Source organism: Martes martes (assembly GCF_963455335.1).
Source record: "Martes martes genome assembly, chromosome: 2".
NCBI classification, from domain to species: Eukaryota; Metazoa; Chordata; class Mammalia; order Carnivora; family Mustelidae; genus Martes; species Martes martes.
Genome location: NC_137889.1, coordinates 62,310,235 through 62,330,007, shown reverse-complemented (window position 1 = coordinate 62,330,007; position 19,773 = coordinate 62,310,235). Strand labels below are relative to the sequence as shown.

The following is a 19,773-nucleotide window of genomic DNA, read 5'->3' as shown; positions in this document are numbered from 1 at the left end:
TCCCTGCTGAGCAGAGATTCCCCCCCCCCCCCCCCGATTTGGGGCTTGTTCCCAGGACCCTGAGATCATGACATGAGCTGAAGGCAGAGGCTTAACCCACTGAGCCACCCAGGCGCCACCTAGAATGTGGTCTTTGAATTATAAAATTTCATTTTTTTTGTTTCCAAAGAATGTTAGTGATGATAAATGTGCAAGAGTTTCATCACCATCAAAGTCAAAGAAATTAGAGTGCCCACCTGTAGAGCAAGTAAGTGCATTGTTACTTTTGACATCTAATGCTTCATTCTCTGTGTTTCTTATGTCTTTAAACGATCATCTAAAAACAAAATGGGAAGTAGCTTCATAATTTGGGTGTGGTTGTGATTAATCTGTAATCTTTTTGTTGTGTATTTAGTCTGGAATGTTTTCAGTTTCTGTGGATTTTTTGTTGTTGTTTCTAAGTAATCCTAAGCCCAGTGTGGGTCTCAAACTCAGAACCCTGACATCAGCCCCGCATGCTCTACTGACTGAGCCAGCAGGTGCTTCTGTGGAATGTTAATTTTTATAACGCCATTTTTGGACCTGGAAGCCATACTTCTGAATTGTTCTCGAATAAGTTTGTATTTGGTATCTTTGTGGTGGGTTGGGTTGGCTTGAAAATGAGATTTTTGAAGGGAAATTACAAATTTCTGCTTTATTTCGAAACTTTAAAGAGTTGTTTGAATCTTTAACAATCATTTCTAGAAGGGAGGGAATGATTTTAGAGGTTAGAAAAATAGACACTTAGAAATCAGTACCATCAATTTACAGATATAATGAAGAAGGAACTTGAGTTCTCTCAGATGTTTTGGTTCTCAGTCTAATATAGGAGTACAGTTCTTAATCTTCCCTTGCCTTTCAGTTAACATCCTTCATGTCATTTGGAGAGCAGTTTAGGGTATGTCTTTGTGTGAGGAGCAATTGAAAATAACTCATGAATTTCAAAATGATTTCAGTGGTTTTTGGATTCTTTCCTTAAAAGCATAATGTTCAGGTTGTTTTAGAGTTTGTTTTTATCTCTTCCAGTGTCTTTTGTGACTTGGTAGGTAATCCCTGGTTAGGATCAAATTTGTTTGTGTGTAATTTTTAGCTACTGTTTTTCTTTCATTTCTAGGATCAGAAAGAACGTTTATATAGAAACTACGGTTATGTAAAAGGCGACTGAGGATACATTTGGTGTTAAAATTAGTGTTAAGCAAAATGAATTCTTGTCTTTTTCCACCCCCCCCCACCCCCCGAAGAAGCCAGCAGAGCACGTGTCTTTGTCAAATCCAGCTCCCCTTCTAGTTTCTCCAGAGGTACATCTTACTCCTGCGGTGCCTTCTTTACCAGCCACTGTGCCAGCCTGGCCAAGTGAACCTACAACTTTTGGACCAACAGGTTAGATAAGAATTAAAAAATTCCTTGAACCAACCAACCAAAAGCCTTCCAAGTCAGTGACTTCAAGTTCTTTTTTTAAATTATTTTAATTTAATTATTTTAAATTATTATTATTATTTAATGTTTTATTTTACTTTTTAAAGTAACCTCTACACCCAGCATGGGTTTGAACTCCCAACCCCAAGATCAAGAATTGCATGCTCTATTACTGACTGAGACTGAGCCAGCCAGTCGCCCCAGGGGTTTCAGATTCTTCATAGCTTGAACTCAGAGCAGGGTTAGCTATGCGGAGCCTCACAGGTTTTTTTGTGATCCTCTGCTCTGCTTCCAGTGTGAGAGGGCCAGTTTAGTTTGGTATTCATTTGAGATATGCCCTCCAGAATCTCAGGAGCAAGATGTTTGAGCTGGTTGTCTCATTGGTTGCTTTTGTTGCCCAGCACTGACACCACAGTTTGCATTTCCCATCGACCAGCTCTGTATACCTTCCCCTGCCTCAGCCATTGGACCTTTTGCCTGGCTCTGTCTTGCTCATGTTTGTAAGAGCTATGATTAGAAGACATTGACTCAAAGCTTGTTTCCTGGGCTCATTTCCTCTTTATGTGTCTAGGAAGGTTCTTAGTTGATATAAAAGGTACTTCTTTAGGTTTTTTTTTTTTTTTTAAAGATTTTATTTATTTATTTGACAGATCACAAGTAGGCAGAGAGGCAGGCAGAGAGAGAAGGGAGGAAGCAGGCTCCCCACTGAGCAGAGAGCCCGATGCGGGGCTCGATCCCAGGACCCTGGGATCATGACCTGAGCCGAAGGCAGAGGCTTTAACCCACTGAGCCACCCAGGCGCCCCTAGGTTTTTTTATATACTGTTTTATCAGCTATATCAGTTGTACAGCATTTTTTTTAACCTCTTAACTTGATGAAACCTTACATTTGTGAGGAGAAATAGTTTCACCTTTTTATAGTTTGTGCTTCCTTTCTTTCTTTTGTAGGTGTCCCTGCTCAAATTCCTGTTTTGTCAGTGACACAGACTCTGACCACTGGACCTGATTCTGCTGTGTCCCAAGCTCATTTAACACCCTCCCCAGTTCCTGTGTCAATACAGGCAGTTAACCAGCCCTTGATGCCTTTGCCTCAGACATTGAGCCTTTACCAAGACCCACTCTACCCTGGGTTTCCTTACAATGAAAAGGGAGATCGAGCCATTGCACCACCTTATTCACTGTGTCACACTGGGGAGGACCTGCCTAAAGGTGAGATCCTTCTCTAAGTTCCGCTTGATTTTATTTATTAAGTACTGATGGGGTTTTGGGGAGAAATGTGAATAGAAGTCAGAGGTTATATTACTGAGTAAGCCAAAGGACTGACTTCGAGAAGAGAAGAGATTTGGCTGTCATTTACTTTCTTGTTTCAGCTTTTGTTTGATTAGAATATGTTTTTTCTCTGTTTAGTAACTGTCCCTCCCTTGTGTCTAGCATAGAGAAAGCCTGTTGAGCCTGGAATTACTCAATAGTAACAGCTTGGTTTTGGTTATATTTTAGTTTTTAGTCTATGTTTTGTATCACTGGCTACAGAAAACATTTCAGTAGGCAAAATTGTGTTTAGAGCTATATATTGTTTAAGGATAGTGGGGCAGGGGAACCTTTTTGAATGTATAATTTTAGTGAGTGATTATTATGTTATTTATTTTTAGATAAGAACATTCTTCGATTCTTCTTTAATCTTGGTGTAAAGGTATTTATATTTTATCATTTTAAAGTTATCTTTAAGTTAATACTGTTTTAAATTGTCAATATTTAAATCTTAACTCTTATCTTGTCAGTGAATAACCTAGGTTTACCAAATCACATTTTAAGAACTAGGATTTTTCAGTACTGTACAGTTTCTTTTAGTGGTGGTTGAGGCTCCAGTATTTGCCTCCTTTTCCTTTTAACTGGCAATGGTTAACCATGTGAGTATATTCAGTATATATAGTCCCCGTCCCCTGGGCATCCTGGTGAAAAGGCCTTCATTGAGGAATTCAGTGAAAGATCTGGGTTTGAAATTCTGTTCCATCACTTTTTTAGCTGTATATCCCTGGGCAAGTCATTTAATGTATCTTAGCCTAGTGTTTTTCATTTGTGTTATGTGGATAATATTCTTCCATCTGCCTCATTTACTGAGAGGATCAAAGGAAAGAACTTAGGAAAGTTCTCCAGTGGAAGGTGGCGTGTTCACTAGCAGAGCAGAGGTATCCTTTGGGAAGTGGTCAGCCTAGAAATAGCTTGTTATAGAGAGGCTGGAGAACTCTATGTCCTTGTCAGTGGTGGATTATCTCCCGGTTTGGATTAATTTCTATGGGTTTTAGACCATTAAATATGAAGTGAAGTGCCCTACTGTAGCCTGCTGGTCATTTCATCAAAGGTCGCTAGGTTAATTTTATTGTCTACAGCATTCATTGTTTTATATTTAACTAGTTAATGTTGACTTTAGCCAATTGGTTAATTTGCCAATTAACTGGTAAATTTTTCTTTATGTTTGGAGTTTAGCTGGCCCTTTGCAGGGGGAAAGATTTGCTTTATTTTCAGTATTTTCCTTCTGACTGGAGGTCTAACTTTATTTTTTATCTTATTTTATTTTTTTTAAAGATTTTATTTATTTATTTGACAGACAGCAAGAGAGGGAACACAAGCAGGGGAGAGTGGGAGAGAGAGAAACAGGCTTCCTGCTGAACAGGGAGCCTTACACGGGGCTTATTCCTGGGACTCTGGGATCATGACCTGAGCCACCCAGGTGCCCCTGGAGGTCTAACTTTCATCTGTGCAGTTGGAATGCTCTTAGGGCTCCTAAACCTGTAGAGGCCTGACATTGGGATCATCTACTTCTATACCATTGTTTTTCTGGTAGAACAGAAAGGTCCAGACCAATTAGCTAGTTGACATGGGGTCACATAATGAGTTAGTGGTAGAGCTAGAACATGAATGCAGGTTAAGCTAGAGAGCCAGTGATTGAGATATTTATTCAAAGCTGGAGGCTCAAGTGCTTGATGGTGGTGGTTTCTGGGACCTGTATCATCCAAAATTGTTTCCATGCAGTTATATCCAAAGGATGGAATTAGTGATCCTGATAATCAGTGCATGAGTTCATCATATTGTCTCCTGTCACCTTAATACCAGGGCCTTTGGTTGGTTTCAGGTTGGGAAAAAAGAATGGAATCTTAGAGCAGTGACTTAATTTTGTAGTTCCTTTTCATGTTACATATCACAGTGATGATACGGTCTTGTCAGGTATGGGGAGCTTGAAGCACTCATCTGAACTTCTTCCCCTCCCCCCTCTTTTGCTAATGTAACTGTTTTTTGTGTCTTTTAGGCATATAGTTGTCCTATGTGGGCCCCGCATTCTTATCTGTACCCTTTGCACCAGGCCTACCTGGCAGCCTGCAGGATGTACCCAAAAGTCTCTGTCCCTGTGTATCCTCCAAATCCTTGGTTCCAGGAAGCTCCTTCTGCTCAGAATGAAAGTGATTGTACCTGTACCGATGCACACTTTCCTATGCAGACTGAGGCCAGTGTTAATGGTCAGATGCCACAGGCAGAGATTGGACCGCCAACATTTTCTTCACCTCTGGTTATCCCTCCATCTCAGGTGTCTGAAAGTCAAGGACCGTTGTCTTACCAGGCTGATCTCGAATCTGAAAACCCTGGGCAGCTTCTTCATGCTGAATACGAAGAGTCACTAGGTGGCAAGAACATGTTCCCGCAACCGTCCTTTGGACCGAATCCGTTCTTAGGCCCAGTTCCCATTGCACCTCCTTTCTTTCCTCACGTTTGGTATGGGTACCCTTTCCAGGGATTTATAGAAAATCCAGTAATGCGGCAGAATATTGTTCTCCCCTCTGATGAGAAAGAATTAGATCTGCCCCTGGAAAATCTGGATCTGTCTAAAGAATGTGGTTCAGTTTCCACAGTGGATGAGTTTCAGGAGGCCAGAGGAGAAGGTGCACATTCTCTCCCTGAAGCAAGTGTGAGTAAGCATGAAGGCCGGGCAGAGCAGGCATCCCAGACACCCAAGGCAGATATGGCATTGGCTTCCATCCCTCCTGTAGTGGAGGAAAAGGCCCATCTTCCCACTCAGATTCTAAATAGAGAGCGAGAAACTGTGCCTGTTGAACTTGAGCCTAAAAGGACCATTCCAAGTCTGAAAGAAAAATCAGAAAAAGTCAAAGATCCTAAGACTGCTGCTGATGTGGTCAGTGGGGCCAACTCTGTAGATAGCAGAGTGCAAAGACCAAAAGAAGAGAGTTCGGAAGATGAAAACGAAGTGTCTAATATTCTGAGAAGCGGTCGATCCAAGCAGTTTTATAATCAGACTTACGGAGGCAGGAAGTACAAAAGTGATTGGGGCTCTTCTGGTAGAGGAGGATATCAGCATGCAAGAGGTGAAGAGTCCTGGAAAGGGCAGCCAAGCAGAAGCCGAGATGAAGGATATCAGTACCATCGAAATGCCCGAGGACGTCCTTACCGCGGGGATAGGAGGAGATCGGGGATGGGAGATGGCCATCGCGGGCAAAACACTTGATGGTTGTTGCTGTGGTATTTTAGAACAGAAACCTCTTCTTAGGTGGAATGTTTCTGAAGGCTTTAAGAAAATACATTAAAATAAAAACCCAAATTCGAACTATCTCCTCCCCTCCCCCTTGACCCTCACTCCCATCCTGGACAACAGATTTTGGATATGTGTTCAAGGGGCAAGTGAATTCCTGGCATTGCCATTTTTCTTTGTTCAGAATCTGTTTATCAGGTAACTGCCCCCATAAAAAGTAGAAAATAAGTTTGTTAAAGTATTTTTTATAAACAGCTTAATATAAAACTTAGATTTAGTGTTTGGTTTTTTTCCTTATATAAGTTTAATTTTAAATGTTGGAAATGTGTGCTTTATAGTGTTTACTAAAGGTGACAAGAAAAATACCATTTGACACACTATAGATTCCAAAACATAACATTGCACCAAATAGAAACATATATTTTATTATGCAATGCCTTAGTCATAAACTGGGCTCAAATAATTCTTAGCCTAAAACACTGTTGTCTTTTGAAATGCTTCCAACCCAAAGGCCTTTCATCTCAATATCTGTCAAACTTGAATAATGTCTTCTCTTTAATATTACACATAAGGCAGCCTATTAACCTGTGTCTTAGAAATGTTGTATATAGTTCTTTTAATATTCATAGGGTATATTTTTGAATTTTGGTGAGTATTTGTTGAACTTGAGATCGCATACAAGACAAGACGTTTAAGAAATAATAGGAAATCTAATGAAATGGCTGTTTCCACCAAGAATTCCTAGCACTGGTGTAAATATCATGGTGCCTACTTGAAAGAAATGTAGATGCTATGCATTTTGAAAATAATCTGCATCTGTTAAAACTGCAGAAGTTTTTTAATGCCACTTTAACACTAATGCACTGACAGATTTAAATATTTTGAGAAGAAATGTTAAAAATTTTTAGCTTGACAGGTTTCTATGGAGTTACTGTGTTTTGTTTTTCTCTTTGCACCATTGGTTATGTGTATCACTTTACATTTGCATGTTCAACTTGTCACTCGCCTGGAACTATTGTACAAAAACAGGATGATTGTGATTTCTAGTTCTTTTCTAGAGGATGCTGCTAGAAACAGGTTGCTTTGCAGTTTGTGGCTTGTTTACCCTTTCGGTAACCTAGCTCTTCTGATCCTGCTTCTTTTCCGTCTTTGCAGTATTCACAGAAATTCCCTTTGCATGTTGCACTCTCAGTTGGAGATTTAACTCTGAAGCAACACAGTATTCATGCCTCTGTGTTACTCTATAAAAATAACTAGCTTATGGTTCTTATTTGTACATACCAATGTGAAAAATCTACCCTTTTTCTTATGTTCTCTTTGGATCAGGAAGTTTGAGTGCTATGCAAAATAATGTAGTAATTTCTCTTTGCATGCCATGTGTAACATACCTAGCCAAAAATAGATTTTGTTTTTTAAAGGCAAATACAATTCACTTGAACTTGACAAACTGAAGCAGATGAGTTTTCTGGGTTCTTTGATTACCCACAGGAATGTTTGGATGCCAGCTAGGCTCAGTTGAATCTCCACTGTACTGTAATAATGGTTATTTACCTCTGTGTTGTTTTAATTACCTAATGTCTGTGTAACTGCTGATTTAGAAGTGATTAGCATTTAGATGTTTTGTAACATAGGATTTTAGAGAGCACTTTGAAAGATAACATTTTATTATGATGGTGCTAGGTAAAAATTTGTAAAGATGGATGGTTGTGTAGAAAAAAAAATTTGAAGGTACTTGTTGAAAGAAGTTTCTTTTGTCACCTTCTAAGCGAGAACAATTGGGGAAGGTACTGCTGAAGCCATTTTTTTTTTCTTAGTTAACATCAACAGTTGTTAATGGAATGAGAAGATTGCATAGGGTCCCTCCACTTTCAGCTAATGCTTTTTTATGTCACATTAGCTTATCTGAAAATTTTTATGAAAACACATTTAGATTCAATGATCAGATTTAAAAGTTCAATAGAAGTTTGATCTCAGGAGTCCAAAAGAAATTGCTCTTTCCAGTGTCTTTCATTTTATTGACTGAGATTTGAATCTCTTTTTCTTCTGGAAATGTCTAAAACGTGGATAGGGAAGAATACTGTTCATTTCTTCACTGTCACTCTGTCTTACCTCAGTTGAGTAGCGGAATACTCTCTAGTTCCTGCAGGAAATACTGATTTGCTTCCTGTTTCCCAAATCTTACCTCCAGGACATGATGGAAACAGTGCTGAAAGAGAACGTTAGCAGATTGTACTTGACGCAGTGACCTCTGGAATAAAAGAACTCTGACTTTTGATAATTAGTTTTAAAATTATTAGTCTTTGCATGAAGGTCAGTTTTATTTTTTTTTTTCCTTTAGTTTTGTTTTAAATGTATTATTAGTGCAGGGGATTTTGCCTTATGCTGAGGTCAAACTAGGGCCAAGCAAGCTTTTGTCCTCCTTCATTTTAACTGAGTCATAAGGTATGTTGACATGAGATATAATGTTTCTATATAAGAGAAAAACAGAAGTTTAGAAGTGAGAATCATTTGTCTTTTGAGTTAGAAATTATGGAAATTCACTGTATTAAGATTACACACATTTTGAAGAACACGGATGTTAAGAACGACCAAAGCTCACCTGTTCATTTTTGTTAGTTCCTTTTGCTGATCTTGGTCCCTGTCCCTTCCCTTTTAGTATTGTGTGCATTTCTCTTCGAGTCTAGTTTCCTCTCAGTTACATCTTTGGCTCTTGTTCCATGTACTCATTGGCAGTAGGATGCTAGCATCTGTGCAGTCCTCATCTTGTTTCCTGTTAACCCGTATGTTCATTTTCATGGCTGACCTAAGTTCAGACCCTGTCTTGACCTGGCAGGAGTAGGTCTTCCCAAACCACGATGTTGATAACAGCTTATTTGATGCAAACTATGTATATTCTTGCAGTGTGTTTCCTTTGTGACTCAAGGTTGAATTAAAATGCCTGTGAACTGCAAACTTGCTTATGATTGACTTGGTGCAATAAAGTTCCTTTCTAACCATTTCTGGTTTAGAAAACATTCAGCCATCCTAGAAACTAGCAATATTTATTTATGCCTCATTTATTTTACCTTTGGTTTTAGATGAGGTAACCTTAGTCTTTCACTTATGGGTACTAAGCAAGGTCCATTTTAGTGTAGCTGAAGAGAATGCATACTTGGCTACACAATTTCTGTTTACTGTATTTTGCTTCCTATTTAATGTCTAAATGCTATTGTGTTTTTGTTTAAAATCTTAGTAATGGCTCAGTTCCAGTATGTCAGTTTCAAAGAACTAAGGTTTTGCTACTAGTATCAGCCATTTACTTTCCCACTAATTGGGATTTCCCACTAACTGGGAATTTTTTTCCCCCCTGAGATGTAAGTTTTAGAAAAATCTTAGAAGAGGGGTGGGTGCATGTCTTAATGCTGGGAAACAGCAACTTTGGGGTTGAATTTACTTGAATGGATTAAAAATTGCATTGTTACAGAGCTAGAAGAAAATTTATGTATGAAAAATGATAATAGCCTTACACTGAGTACAAATAATACTTAAAAGCATGTGAAGATGTGATCATTTGTGATGTTACTTGTAAAAAAAAAAAGTATATATACATATCTTTTGAAGTGTTGAAAGGAAAATAGTACTTTATATTCTTTATCATATCACTTTTTGTAAGTGTTGAATATATTCCTGTTTATTTTTCTATGTTCTGTTTTGTAGCCTTAAGAAGTGTTTCAAACATATCTGAATGTATAAAATAAGAGTAAATGCCCTACATGGTGTGATGCTGCATTATATATAAAACTGTGTGCATACATTAAATTTTGTCTCTTGATTCTGCTTGTGATTCTTTGGTTTCAGGGCTAACCAAGTAATATAGCATATTAATCTTAAGAGGGGTTTTAGTAAGCATCTAAGAACAAGAGATGATTTCCATGGTTTCTATCCAGTTAGAAGACAGTTCTAGTATATGCAACTAAAAACCATGTGGGATTTGTAATCTATAGGGTAGGTACTGTTATTTTCCCTACTGAATATATATAAAACTGAGATAGGCCAAGTAGTTTAATTTGACTAAGGGGGTAGCTAATAAAGTGGTAGCTCTGAGTGGTTTTAGAACAAGTGCTCTCTACTATTTTTGCAGCATTCATGAAATGGGATGTGTAGACTAAGAATAATTTACAGATTAAATGACTTTTTTTAAAGTTAGTATTCAGTACAGGCATATTTTATGCTGCTTTGCTTTATTGTTCTTTGCAGATACTGTTTTTACAAATACAACGTTTGTGACAGCCCTGCACTGAGCAAGTCTCTTGATGCCATTTTTCCAGCATTTGCTCACTCTGTCACATTTTTTGTAATTCTTGCAATATTTCAAGCTGTTTCATTGTATTTGTTGGGGAGAACTGTTACCAGTGATTATTAGGACTCACTGAAAGCTCAGTTGATGGTTAGCATCTTTAAGCAATAAAATATATATACATTTTTTAAAAAAGATTTTATTTGAGAAAGAGAGCACAAGCAGAATGAGGGTCAGAGGGAGAAGTAGACTCCCTGCTGAACGGGGAGCCCAATGTGGAACTCGATTCTGGCACTCCAAGATCATGACCTGAGCCGAAGGCAGCTTAATGACTGAGCCACCCAGGCGCCCAGCAATAAAATATTTATTTATTTAATTTTAATTTTTTTTAATAAAATATTTTTAAGTTAAGGTTACGTGCATTGTCTTTAGACATAATGCTATTATTGCACACCTGTAGTGTAAACATTTATATGCACTGGGATACCAAAAAAATTGATTCCCTTAAGACCCACAGTATCACTGAGATTTACCTCTATTACTTGTCTAATGAAGAAAGATAAACCATTCAAAAGTTTTACTTGAAAACTGAAGTAGCAGGTACACTCAAGCACTTTGAAAATCCAAGTTCCTTAATGCTGTTTAATCTACTTATTTATGGACTTTGTCTTAAGAATGGCTTACCCGGGAAGGAGAGCCTGAAAGAAAGGCTTCCTTTTCAGTACAAGTGTTTGGTGGAGAGGTGATCTGGGAACGGAGGCAGCAAGCTGGGAATGTAAGTTGGTTAGACATGGAATCTAGTTTGGGATTGCCCAAGTAGGTGAGTGAAGTATCCCAGAACCTTGGAATGTAGGGAAAGGAAGAGACGGGGGAAGCATTTCGCTGTTAGGGGTGTGAGTGCCACTGTCTTTCCCCACATAGTCAGTAGAGAAGCTGTGGAGTATGAGAAAAGCAAGAAGGGTGTCTTGGTAGAGCCCTTTCACAACTGGTCACTTGAAGTGGATGGGATAAAAGGTGAAACCAAGTGACCAGAAATGTTCTATATAGTTTCTCTTAAAGCTTTCTATAATTAGGGCTTGCTTTCCACTTTGAGTATTTGTTTGTCTAGGGAATAGTATGAGACTACTACAGAAGGAGGTTAAATAGCTTCCTTGCATAAACCTTAAATTTATAAAGCTCTTCTTAAAGTGTGAATCATGCATTCATCAGAATAGTGAAGCTACAAACATTGGTTATAAAAAAAGTTAGCGTTTTTTAGATCTGACTTTATTAGAAGTTGGAGCTTCAAAGTCCATCCTTCTTACATACATACCATTCCTGTGATTATATTTCCCACTTAAGGAAAAACAAAACAAAACACTAGATCAAAGATGTAAATACAGATGAACAGTGTGGTTCTCATGGCCTCCTAGCCCTTTTAATATTTTACTTAACTGTCAGCAGAAATTCTGTGTAGTAAGTGAATTTTTTTCTTTTAAATGAAGACTGGCTTTGGACTAACCCCCTGCTTATGGAGTGGAAAACAACTAGTACACCTACGCATGTACATATTACTATGTAACTTCTTGCGCATTTCTTGTGAATTCTGAATTAGAAGTCAGTAAAAGCATTTAAATCCTTCGTAATTTTATAAGGCATATGTAATTATATGGGATATTCACAGATTTGGGCCAAAAATGGAGACCAGAAACTGGAGGTACAGACTTGGAAGTGGCACAAGGCTGCAGCCCGTGAGAAGGGGTGGATGGACATGTCTGATTAGCTGAGAACTGTGTAGGTCTGGGCGAGGCTGGGGCACATGCAAGGTTGGAGGCTGGAACTAACACATTTGTATTAAAGCTAGGAGCAACCCACTAAATAGGGCAGTCAAAAGAGTGAAAAGTCCCTATACCTAAAAATCCCAAACACCATTGTTTTTGCAAGCTAAGATGCAAAGTGGCTCCCAGCTGGTGGTAATACACTTGGGTCACCTGGCAGAAGCTCACGTAGAACCCTTTTTTTTTTTTTTAAAGATTTTATTTATTTATTTGATAGACAGAGATCGCAAGTAGGCAGAGAGGCAGGCAGAGGGGGTGAGGGGGAAGCAGGCTCCCTGCCTAGCAGAGAGCCCGATGTGGGGTTCGATCCCAATTGTGTCCTGGGCCGAAGGCAGAGGCTTTAACCCACTGAGCTACCCAGGTGCCCTCACGTAGAACCTTTGGAGACAGACCTCAGCCAAAGAGGCAAGATTACTTGAACAGGAAACCAGTTTGACTTATGGTAGTCTAAATAAACAGATGCACTTTCCTCTCATATAAGTCTGGAGGGAAGGGCAGTTGGCAATTATGCAGTTTTAATGCGAAGACTAGCAACCTTAGTTGCTTACTTTGAATTTACTAGCTAGAACTGGGTCAACATGGCCATGCCTAGCTGCAAGAGAGATTAGGAAAATGCCGAGACTGTCCTGACTAGCTTAGCCCATTTATGATCCACCATCTGGGGCCGGGCACATGCGACCCAGTCAAACTGCAAGGAGGGAGGTGCTGGTGAGTAGGACACTGGGTGGGAAAGAAAATGGGAGTGTTTGGCACACCAAACCTCAGAACTTTCAGAGATAGAACCTCACTAAACATCAATTCACAGACCAAATTACAATTACGGGTTAAGTAGTAGTTCAAAATACTAAAATGGGGGTGCCTGGGTGGCTCAGTCAGTTTCTGCCTTCAGCTCATGATCCCAGAGTCGTGGGATAGACCCCTACATAGGGCTCTCCCTCTGCCTGCCACCCCCCACCCCGCTTGTGCTGCCAAATCTTAAAACACTAAGACAACAGAATAAAAATTATAAGCTCCTGTATAACGCTATCTTGATAATTCCACCTGCTCCAGTGTGGTTTTTGCTTTCTCTGATCCCTACCATGAGTACGTAAAAACCTCAAATTTCTATCTTGAAGGCATTGAAAATCTACAAGTGCCTGTATTCATCCTTTTCTCACTATTAATCTCCATGCCCATGCTGATTTCTGCCTCTGACCTTTCATTTATTCTGCCTTTACATTGCAAATTTATCATTTGTTGTTATAGGTGCTATTTTTCCCGAGAGCTACCTACTCCTTCACTTAGCCCTTTATGACTCTCCAATCCAGAAGTTTCGCTTCTGAACCCCTAGGTGTGCATCATATGCCAGACACTGGGTTGAGAGCTTGACATAAATGTATCTAAATGTTAATGGATACCAAAGAAACCATAGAACCAACTGAGTAGTTTATTCAATCTTCCTACTTTCTCTCTAGCAAATAGTTTCATTCTTTACACACAGAAGGCGAACTACATGCCAGATGCCAATAGCAGTTATAAGCAAGAGATTTGAGACTGGGCTTCAAGATGCTACAGTCTAAAATTATGTTAATATTGCCATACACTGGTTGAACATAGTACAGATTATCTCTTTATTGAAGATGTAAAAACATAAATGATCTCTAAACAGCTGATACATACAGCATCCAAAATTCAAAAGGTAATGGCTATATGTGTATTTATCTCAACTTCTTACCTGTTCTTTAACAAAGTTGTTATTCCCCAAAGCCTTATTGTCTTGAGTATCCTTTTGGTATTTTAGTATTTTGTATATTTTCATATAAATGGTGTGTTAGACTATTTAGAGATACTTACCAATTAGGACATAGTAAGCATTCTTTCTAAATGTAATAGCTAACATCTGCACTGTTGGTGTATTTGAGTTGGTATTACTGATTTTTATAGAAAAACTTCTTTATGTTAGCACAACTGTAAATTCTTACTGCTATATAAAAATTTAACTAAATCCATATTTTAAAAACTTTCATTTACGTGAACAATATCATAACTAATACATATTCTGTCATCAGCAGTTAAGTAGAGCTGTGTTCTTATCACAAGTGTTTTCTCTAGGACAGAATACGGAATCAGTAAGTAAAAACTTTTGTCTTATTTTATTCAATATACTTGAAATAATCATTCACAAATTTAACCTATCTTTAAAAATAGGCACTACTTATTTTAGTATAATCCCATTTATGTACAAAACAAACCCTTTACATATTCACACTTAGGTAAGTGCACAGAAAAAAACCATAAAAGGATATATATTATTAAATGCAAACACTGGTAACCTTTGGGAGGGTAATGTGAGGAGAGATCGTAACTTTTTATTACATATATTTCAGTAGATTTGAATTTTTCACACAAACATATATTTATGGATTACTTACTCCTAAATTATTTTTTTAAAAGGCCTAATGGGGACCAGTTAAACCGTATTTTCTATTCACCGTCTGCATATCAACACTTGTTTCAAGGAGCTCTGAAGTCTTCAGTAATTTCCAATTCTATTTTGCTTGCCCCATTAATTTATTTAGTAAACTCTTTTCCTCACTTGTAGTATAAGTTAGTTCCAGTTCAGTGCATTAGAAGTGTAACTGAAAGTGGTGTCACACTACAACCCACTGTTCAAACTCAGGAACTCAAAAGATATGGGTAAGTTTTTAGAGCTCTTGCTGCATATAGTATCCAAAATTGCCCCCGGCCCCCAATCAAATAGGTTTAGATCATGTCCTCTACATTCAAATATGGAGGTGAGTATATTTGGTACCAAGAGGTACTTTACACATTGCTATCTGGGGACTTGTTTGCGTTAATGTTGCCTTTAGGAAAGTGGCTTACTCTCCTTGGTGGCCCATTAGAAATCTGTGGAAGTTTAAAATTACATAGATGCTTAGGCATCAACTCTAAAGATTTTGAGCCTATACTTTTAAAGGAAGCAAATATTCTTTAAAATGCTTTTCCTAAATCTTGATCAGTGACTGTACAATTGTGTAAAGAATGTTACTTTGAGAATTAGAGAATATAGAATCTTATGGAATACTAAAACTGAGTAATTCATAGTAAAGTTAGGGCTTTTTCTGGAGGTTGGGGGGGAAGGGTGTTGAAATGACTTTTGATACTCAAAAGATATTCAAAAGCACCAAAAACATTGTAAACAATGCTTAAGTTGGGAACATGGCCATTTTCCAAACAGCGGTGTTTTATAGTAGTAGATCCTCTTCCTTTGAAAGTCTCAACACCCTGAAAACCTAGTGCAAAGACTGAAAACAAATAACAAATATAATCCTGATGTTTATTTATCAAATTTCATTAGTGGAGTCTTCGACCGGCTTTTAAAATAAGGGCAGTTTCATTATAGAGGAATATTTGGCAAACATTAAGTACAGAAAGCTTTTTCAAGATTTTTAAAAGGGGGTAACACTGGTCAGCATTTGGTACATGAATATGGTAACACCTACTGAAAATCTTCCCATACATCATGAAAACTTGGAGGTAATTTGTGTAGCTTGAAATGTCTTCATTTTAGAATGTTATACATAAAAAGGGCCTTATCAAGAACAGAAAAATGCATTTTCTGTGTTCAGACTGTAATTTACAACACAACTGGCTTTTGATGTTACATTAAGTAAATTATACTTCAAGCTCCAGAGTATGTGGGGCATAAAACCTGATTAAAGTTTTATATGACAAAAATCCCAATAAATGTTTCCTTTAAGAAATGGCTTTTCAATATTCTGATTCAGTCTAGTCATCCAAGAAAAAGTAGTTTCCACTCTTCTTTTGTTCTACATCCTAAAAAATAGAGAAACAACAAAATCAACACCATTCTTCTGTATGTGAGGGTAGACTTTCACCCACAGTATTGGTTAGTAGTGTTTACAACAGCACCTCTATAACCTCCTCTGCACTCACTGTCTGCATCTGGATATTCCTGGATCCACTAAATCAAAGACAAGATTAGGACCTCTGTTACTTACCCCTACCACCAGAAAACTTCCTTTAGTCCACCTCAAGCAAAGCCCCTTTATATAAAATGCCTTACTTATGTATGTAAAATTTTGCTATATAAAATACTATTTTCAGCTAAACTATTAAATTCCATTTTCATCATTTTGACTTTATTTACTTATTTTTTAAAGATTTTATTTATTTGACAGACAGAGATCACAAATAGGCAGAGAGGCAGGCAGAGAGAGGAGGAAGCAGGCTCCCCGCTGAGCAGAAAGCCTGATTCGGGGCTTGATCCCAGGACCCTGAGATCATGACCTGAGCCGAAGGCAGAGGCTTTAACCCACTGAGCCACCCAGGCGCCCCTCATCATTTTGACTTTAATAAGCCTCTAGTCCAGAAGGTTAACACTGTCAGTTTGAGAACTATTACACAAAGTGTAATATTTTTTCCTAGTACTGTTTATAGACTGGCCAGTAATGATCCATCCACCTATCTGCCTAGGAGTTTCCTATTAGGATGAAGGTATGACGACTAAGATGAGTGGGCACAGAGGAATGATGACTAGGTATATCTGGGGCCAGAACCATGGGTTTTATATAAGAAAAAGACAAATATAACATTTATAACACTTTAGAAGGAATTCTTAGGAAAATTAAGCTGTGCGTAAGTGTTATAGAATTTAGTTCCTGTTTTCTACTTAATATGATTTTTAAAACAAAAACTTTTCAAGTCAGAACTTGTAATTTCATTATCCTGATCAGACCGTAAAATAATTTTTAAACAAAATACACAGCAAAGTCTAAAGACAACAATACACTGTGTCAGTCTCTTAAGAATACGTGATGTGGGGTGCCTGGGTGGCTCAGTGGGTTAAAGCCTCTGCTTTCGGCTCAGGTCGTGATCTCAGGGTCCTGGGATCGAGCCCCACATCAGGTTCTCTGCTTGCAGGGAGCCTGCTTCCTCCTCTCTCTCTGCCTGCCTCTCTGCCCACTTGTGATCTCTGTCTGTCAAATAAATAAATAAAATCTTAAAAAAAAAAAAAAAAAAAGAATACATGATGTATACTGAACTGACCTGGTCTCTGCTTTCTAAGGTTATAGTTTACTAGCAAAGCTAGAGTACGAATATGAAAATAATAAAATCTAGTAAATGCTAGTATTAAGGACAAGAGCTAGAGGGCCATGAAACGTAAGCATTTTAAGTAGGCACCACAGGAGACAAAAACACAGAAATTTTTTTTTACAGTTAATTCACTTTTTTTTCCTGATTGGCCAAGAAATTATTGCTTTCTTAAAAAACTGCTGCACATACTCCATTAATTGCAGGGGGCATAATTAATAACTTTATATATCACAAAGAAAGGAAAATACTGCCAATTAAACTGACAAAATGTTTTTCCTTTATGCTCATTGAAGGAGCGTGTCTGGATTTGTAAAATATTTTAATCAGGTGTTGGCTGCTGTGTGTGCACTAGAAGAAAACAGATGAGAGAAAGTGGTCATGGTTTTCTGTAAAAACTTCCTTGTTTTGACAGTGAGTTAGTGTGATCTTTCTGAAGATATTTAAAACAGCAATTAAACTCAACATAGGTAGTACAGTAGTGGGGCCGAGATAACATGAACAGGTCTGAGTTTGCATAGCAAAAGCAACTGCATCATTATTGCCTACCAGACTGAAAGATGCCATCAGATATTCAGGTGAAAAATATGAATCTTAGAATTAACGAAATGACAAATTTTTTTTATGAAACAACTTTCCAATATGAAACATGTCTTCCAATTATTTATTGTAAGAAATTATCCACGATTTAAGAGTTTTTCTACCAACCTTAATTGAATTGAGTTTGTTTATTCTTGGCCTATAGTTGTTTGGATCTCTTCTGAATGTAATTTCAAGCTGGGACAAAAATTTATTCATGCCAGCCAAAAGGGTTTGAGGACTAGAGGAAAAATAAGACATGAGTTGTGATTAAAGTTTATCCCACAAATTTCACTACATTTTGGGATGAAGAGCATGGTTCCCTCATAGTTCCCCAATCATAAGTTCTCTAGGTAATAGTATAATCATAGCATATTATAAATTCTACGCTCAGAAGGGTCTTTGCTTGGACTGTTTAGTTTATTTGGCTATATTTTTGTGTAAAACAAACCCAGTTTAAACTATGTTTCTGATCTGGAAAAAGAAACATTTAAGAAATACTATTTTAGAAAAACAAAAGATTAATTAGGAGATTACAGAATTTCCAATCTGACATTTTCAGGGGAGTAGAGAATCTAACAGAAAAGGTAATATTAACATTAGAAATTTGGCACTGGAGGGAATATGTACAGCATAAAGGATTATACTTTGTAACTCCTTTTTCAATTTCTATGCTTTATTCATCTTTTTTACCCAAACTAATTCTTAAATCATACTAAACTGCATCATACTTGTGGAACATTTTAAACATTTTTGTAAATATAAAGGATTATTATTTGAATTCAATAAGCTTTCTATAGTCTATGAAATTTCCCTCTCAAAGAAATATGTTAATTCTCAATTGGTAAAAACTTTAAAATGAAAACAAAGGAACTTTGGGAAGTTAAGTTCTTTAATTTTTTGGATGAATTATTCAAATAGCAACTCCATTCCTCCCTCTTTAATATCAGAAACATGTTGCAATCCCATGAAATTGCTACTTTCATAGGAAAAAGATGGTGGCATATCAGTAATTCCATATGTTTCAAACTAACATAAGGTTGTAGCACTAAAAAGTGTAAGAAATTTCTCATTACGCTGATTTGAATGTTAGACTTCTCTATATGACAAATGCTCTCATTCAAGCCAATAAAGAAAAAGAAAAAAGGGGAAATGGTAAAATCATTCATTTTGTCTCTGTTGTAGATCAGTACCAGATATTTGGGGTCCACTATGAGCACTACCACTAGCAGTGTAAGTTGGGCAAATCAAGTAACCTATGAGCATCTTGTTTTCTTGATCTGCTATACAGCGCATCAATGGTTTTCAGGGAATCAAAATCCTAATCTGTTTTGAAAATCCAAATAATGAAGTAGACAGAAGTTAACTTGCAAGAAAAAGTGAGCAGCCCAGAGCTCTGCATGCTTATCTCCCTGGGTCAGGAGTTCTAAGGTCTGAACACTAGTTTTTCCAGTCCCAACCAGTATATATTCAACATGAATAACCATGCAAGTCACAATCATTCCTAGAATTACTGGCTACCTCTTTAAAAATTAAAATGGTATGGTAAGTGTTTATAAGCTTAAAGGAAAATTTTGACTAATAACTTTTTAATTGTAAGAGCTTACAAATAGGGTTGAATGTTTCAGAAAATCATTTTACCTGTTTGCGACTGTGTTCTTAGATGGAATGCCATCAAAAACGATGACTCGATCTGCTAGATAGGTGGCCATAATGAAGTCATGTTCTACAACAAAGGCTGTCTTCTTAGCATGGAGTATGAAACTAAAATACATGAATTTGAAAATGTTTCCAGTTTTCTATTACCAACTATTCAAATGCTGTATGCCAGTGCACATAATTAAAACTAATAATCTTACTGGCAGGACATTACCGTTTGACAACTCGAGCTGCCATCAATCTTTGCTCAGAATCCAAATACGCAGATGGTTCATCAATTAAATAGACATCAGCAGGCTTGCCCAAACAAAGTGCCAATGCCACTCGCTGCAGTTCACCACCAGATAACGTCTGCACCTATTTGGAGAAGAAGTTTAG

At 37.6% G+C, this 19,773-nt stretch overlaps 2 protein-coding genes across 3 annotated transcripts in view; one reads left to right on the top strand and one right to left on the bottom strand.

Annotated features, from left to right (window-relative positions):
* Positions 1-9,781, top strand: part of OTUD4 (OTU deubiquitinase 4) — a gene marked incomplete at its 5' end in the record, with an annotated part of 45,081 nt that extends 35,300 nt beyond the window's left edge. For both annotated transcript variants that reach the window (XM_080797540.1, XM_080797539.1), the window contains 5 exons: positions 170-247; positions 1,260-1,398; positions 2,382-2,642; positions 3,083-3,123; positions 4,738-9,781. In XM_080797540.1, the coding sequence (XP_080653666.1) occupies positions 170-247; positions 1,260-1,398; positions 2,382-2,642; positions 3,083-3,123; positions 4,738-5,946 (1,728 nt within the window). In that variant the 3' untranslated portion in view covers positions 5,947-9,781. The remainder of the gene's footprint in view (positions 1-169; positions 248-1,259; positions 1,399-2,381; positions 2,643-3,082; positions 3,124-4,737) is intronic.
* Positions 9,782-14,180: 4,399 nt separating this feature from the next.
* The window catches only part of ABCE1 (ATP binding cassette subfamily E member 1), a 32,153-nt gene continuing 26,560 nt past the window's right edge, over positions 14,181-19,773 (bottom strand). Inside the window, exons 15-18 of the mRNA XM_080797726.1 lie at positions 19,610-19,752; positions 19,378-19,500; positions 17,866-17,977; positions 14,181-15,879 (exon numbers count right to left, since the gene is read on the bottom strand). Of these exons, the coding sequence (XP_080653852.1) occupies positions 15,832-15,879; positions 17,866-17,977; positions 19,378-19,500; positions 19,610-19,752 (426 nt within the window). The 3' untranslated portion in view covers positions 14,181-15,831. The remainder of the gene's footprint in view (positions 15,880-17,865; positions 17,978-19,377; positions 19,501-19,609; positions 19,753-19,773) is intronic.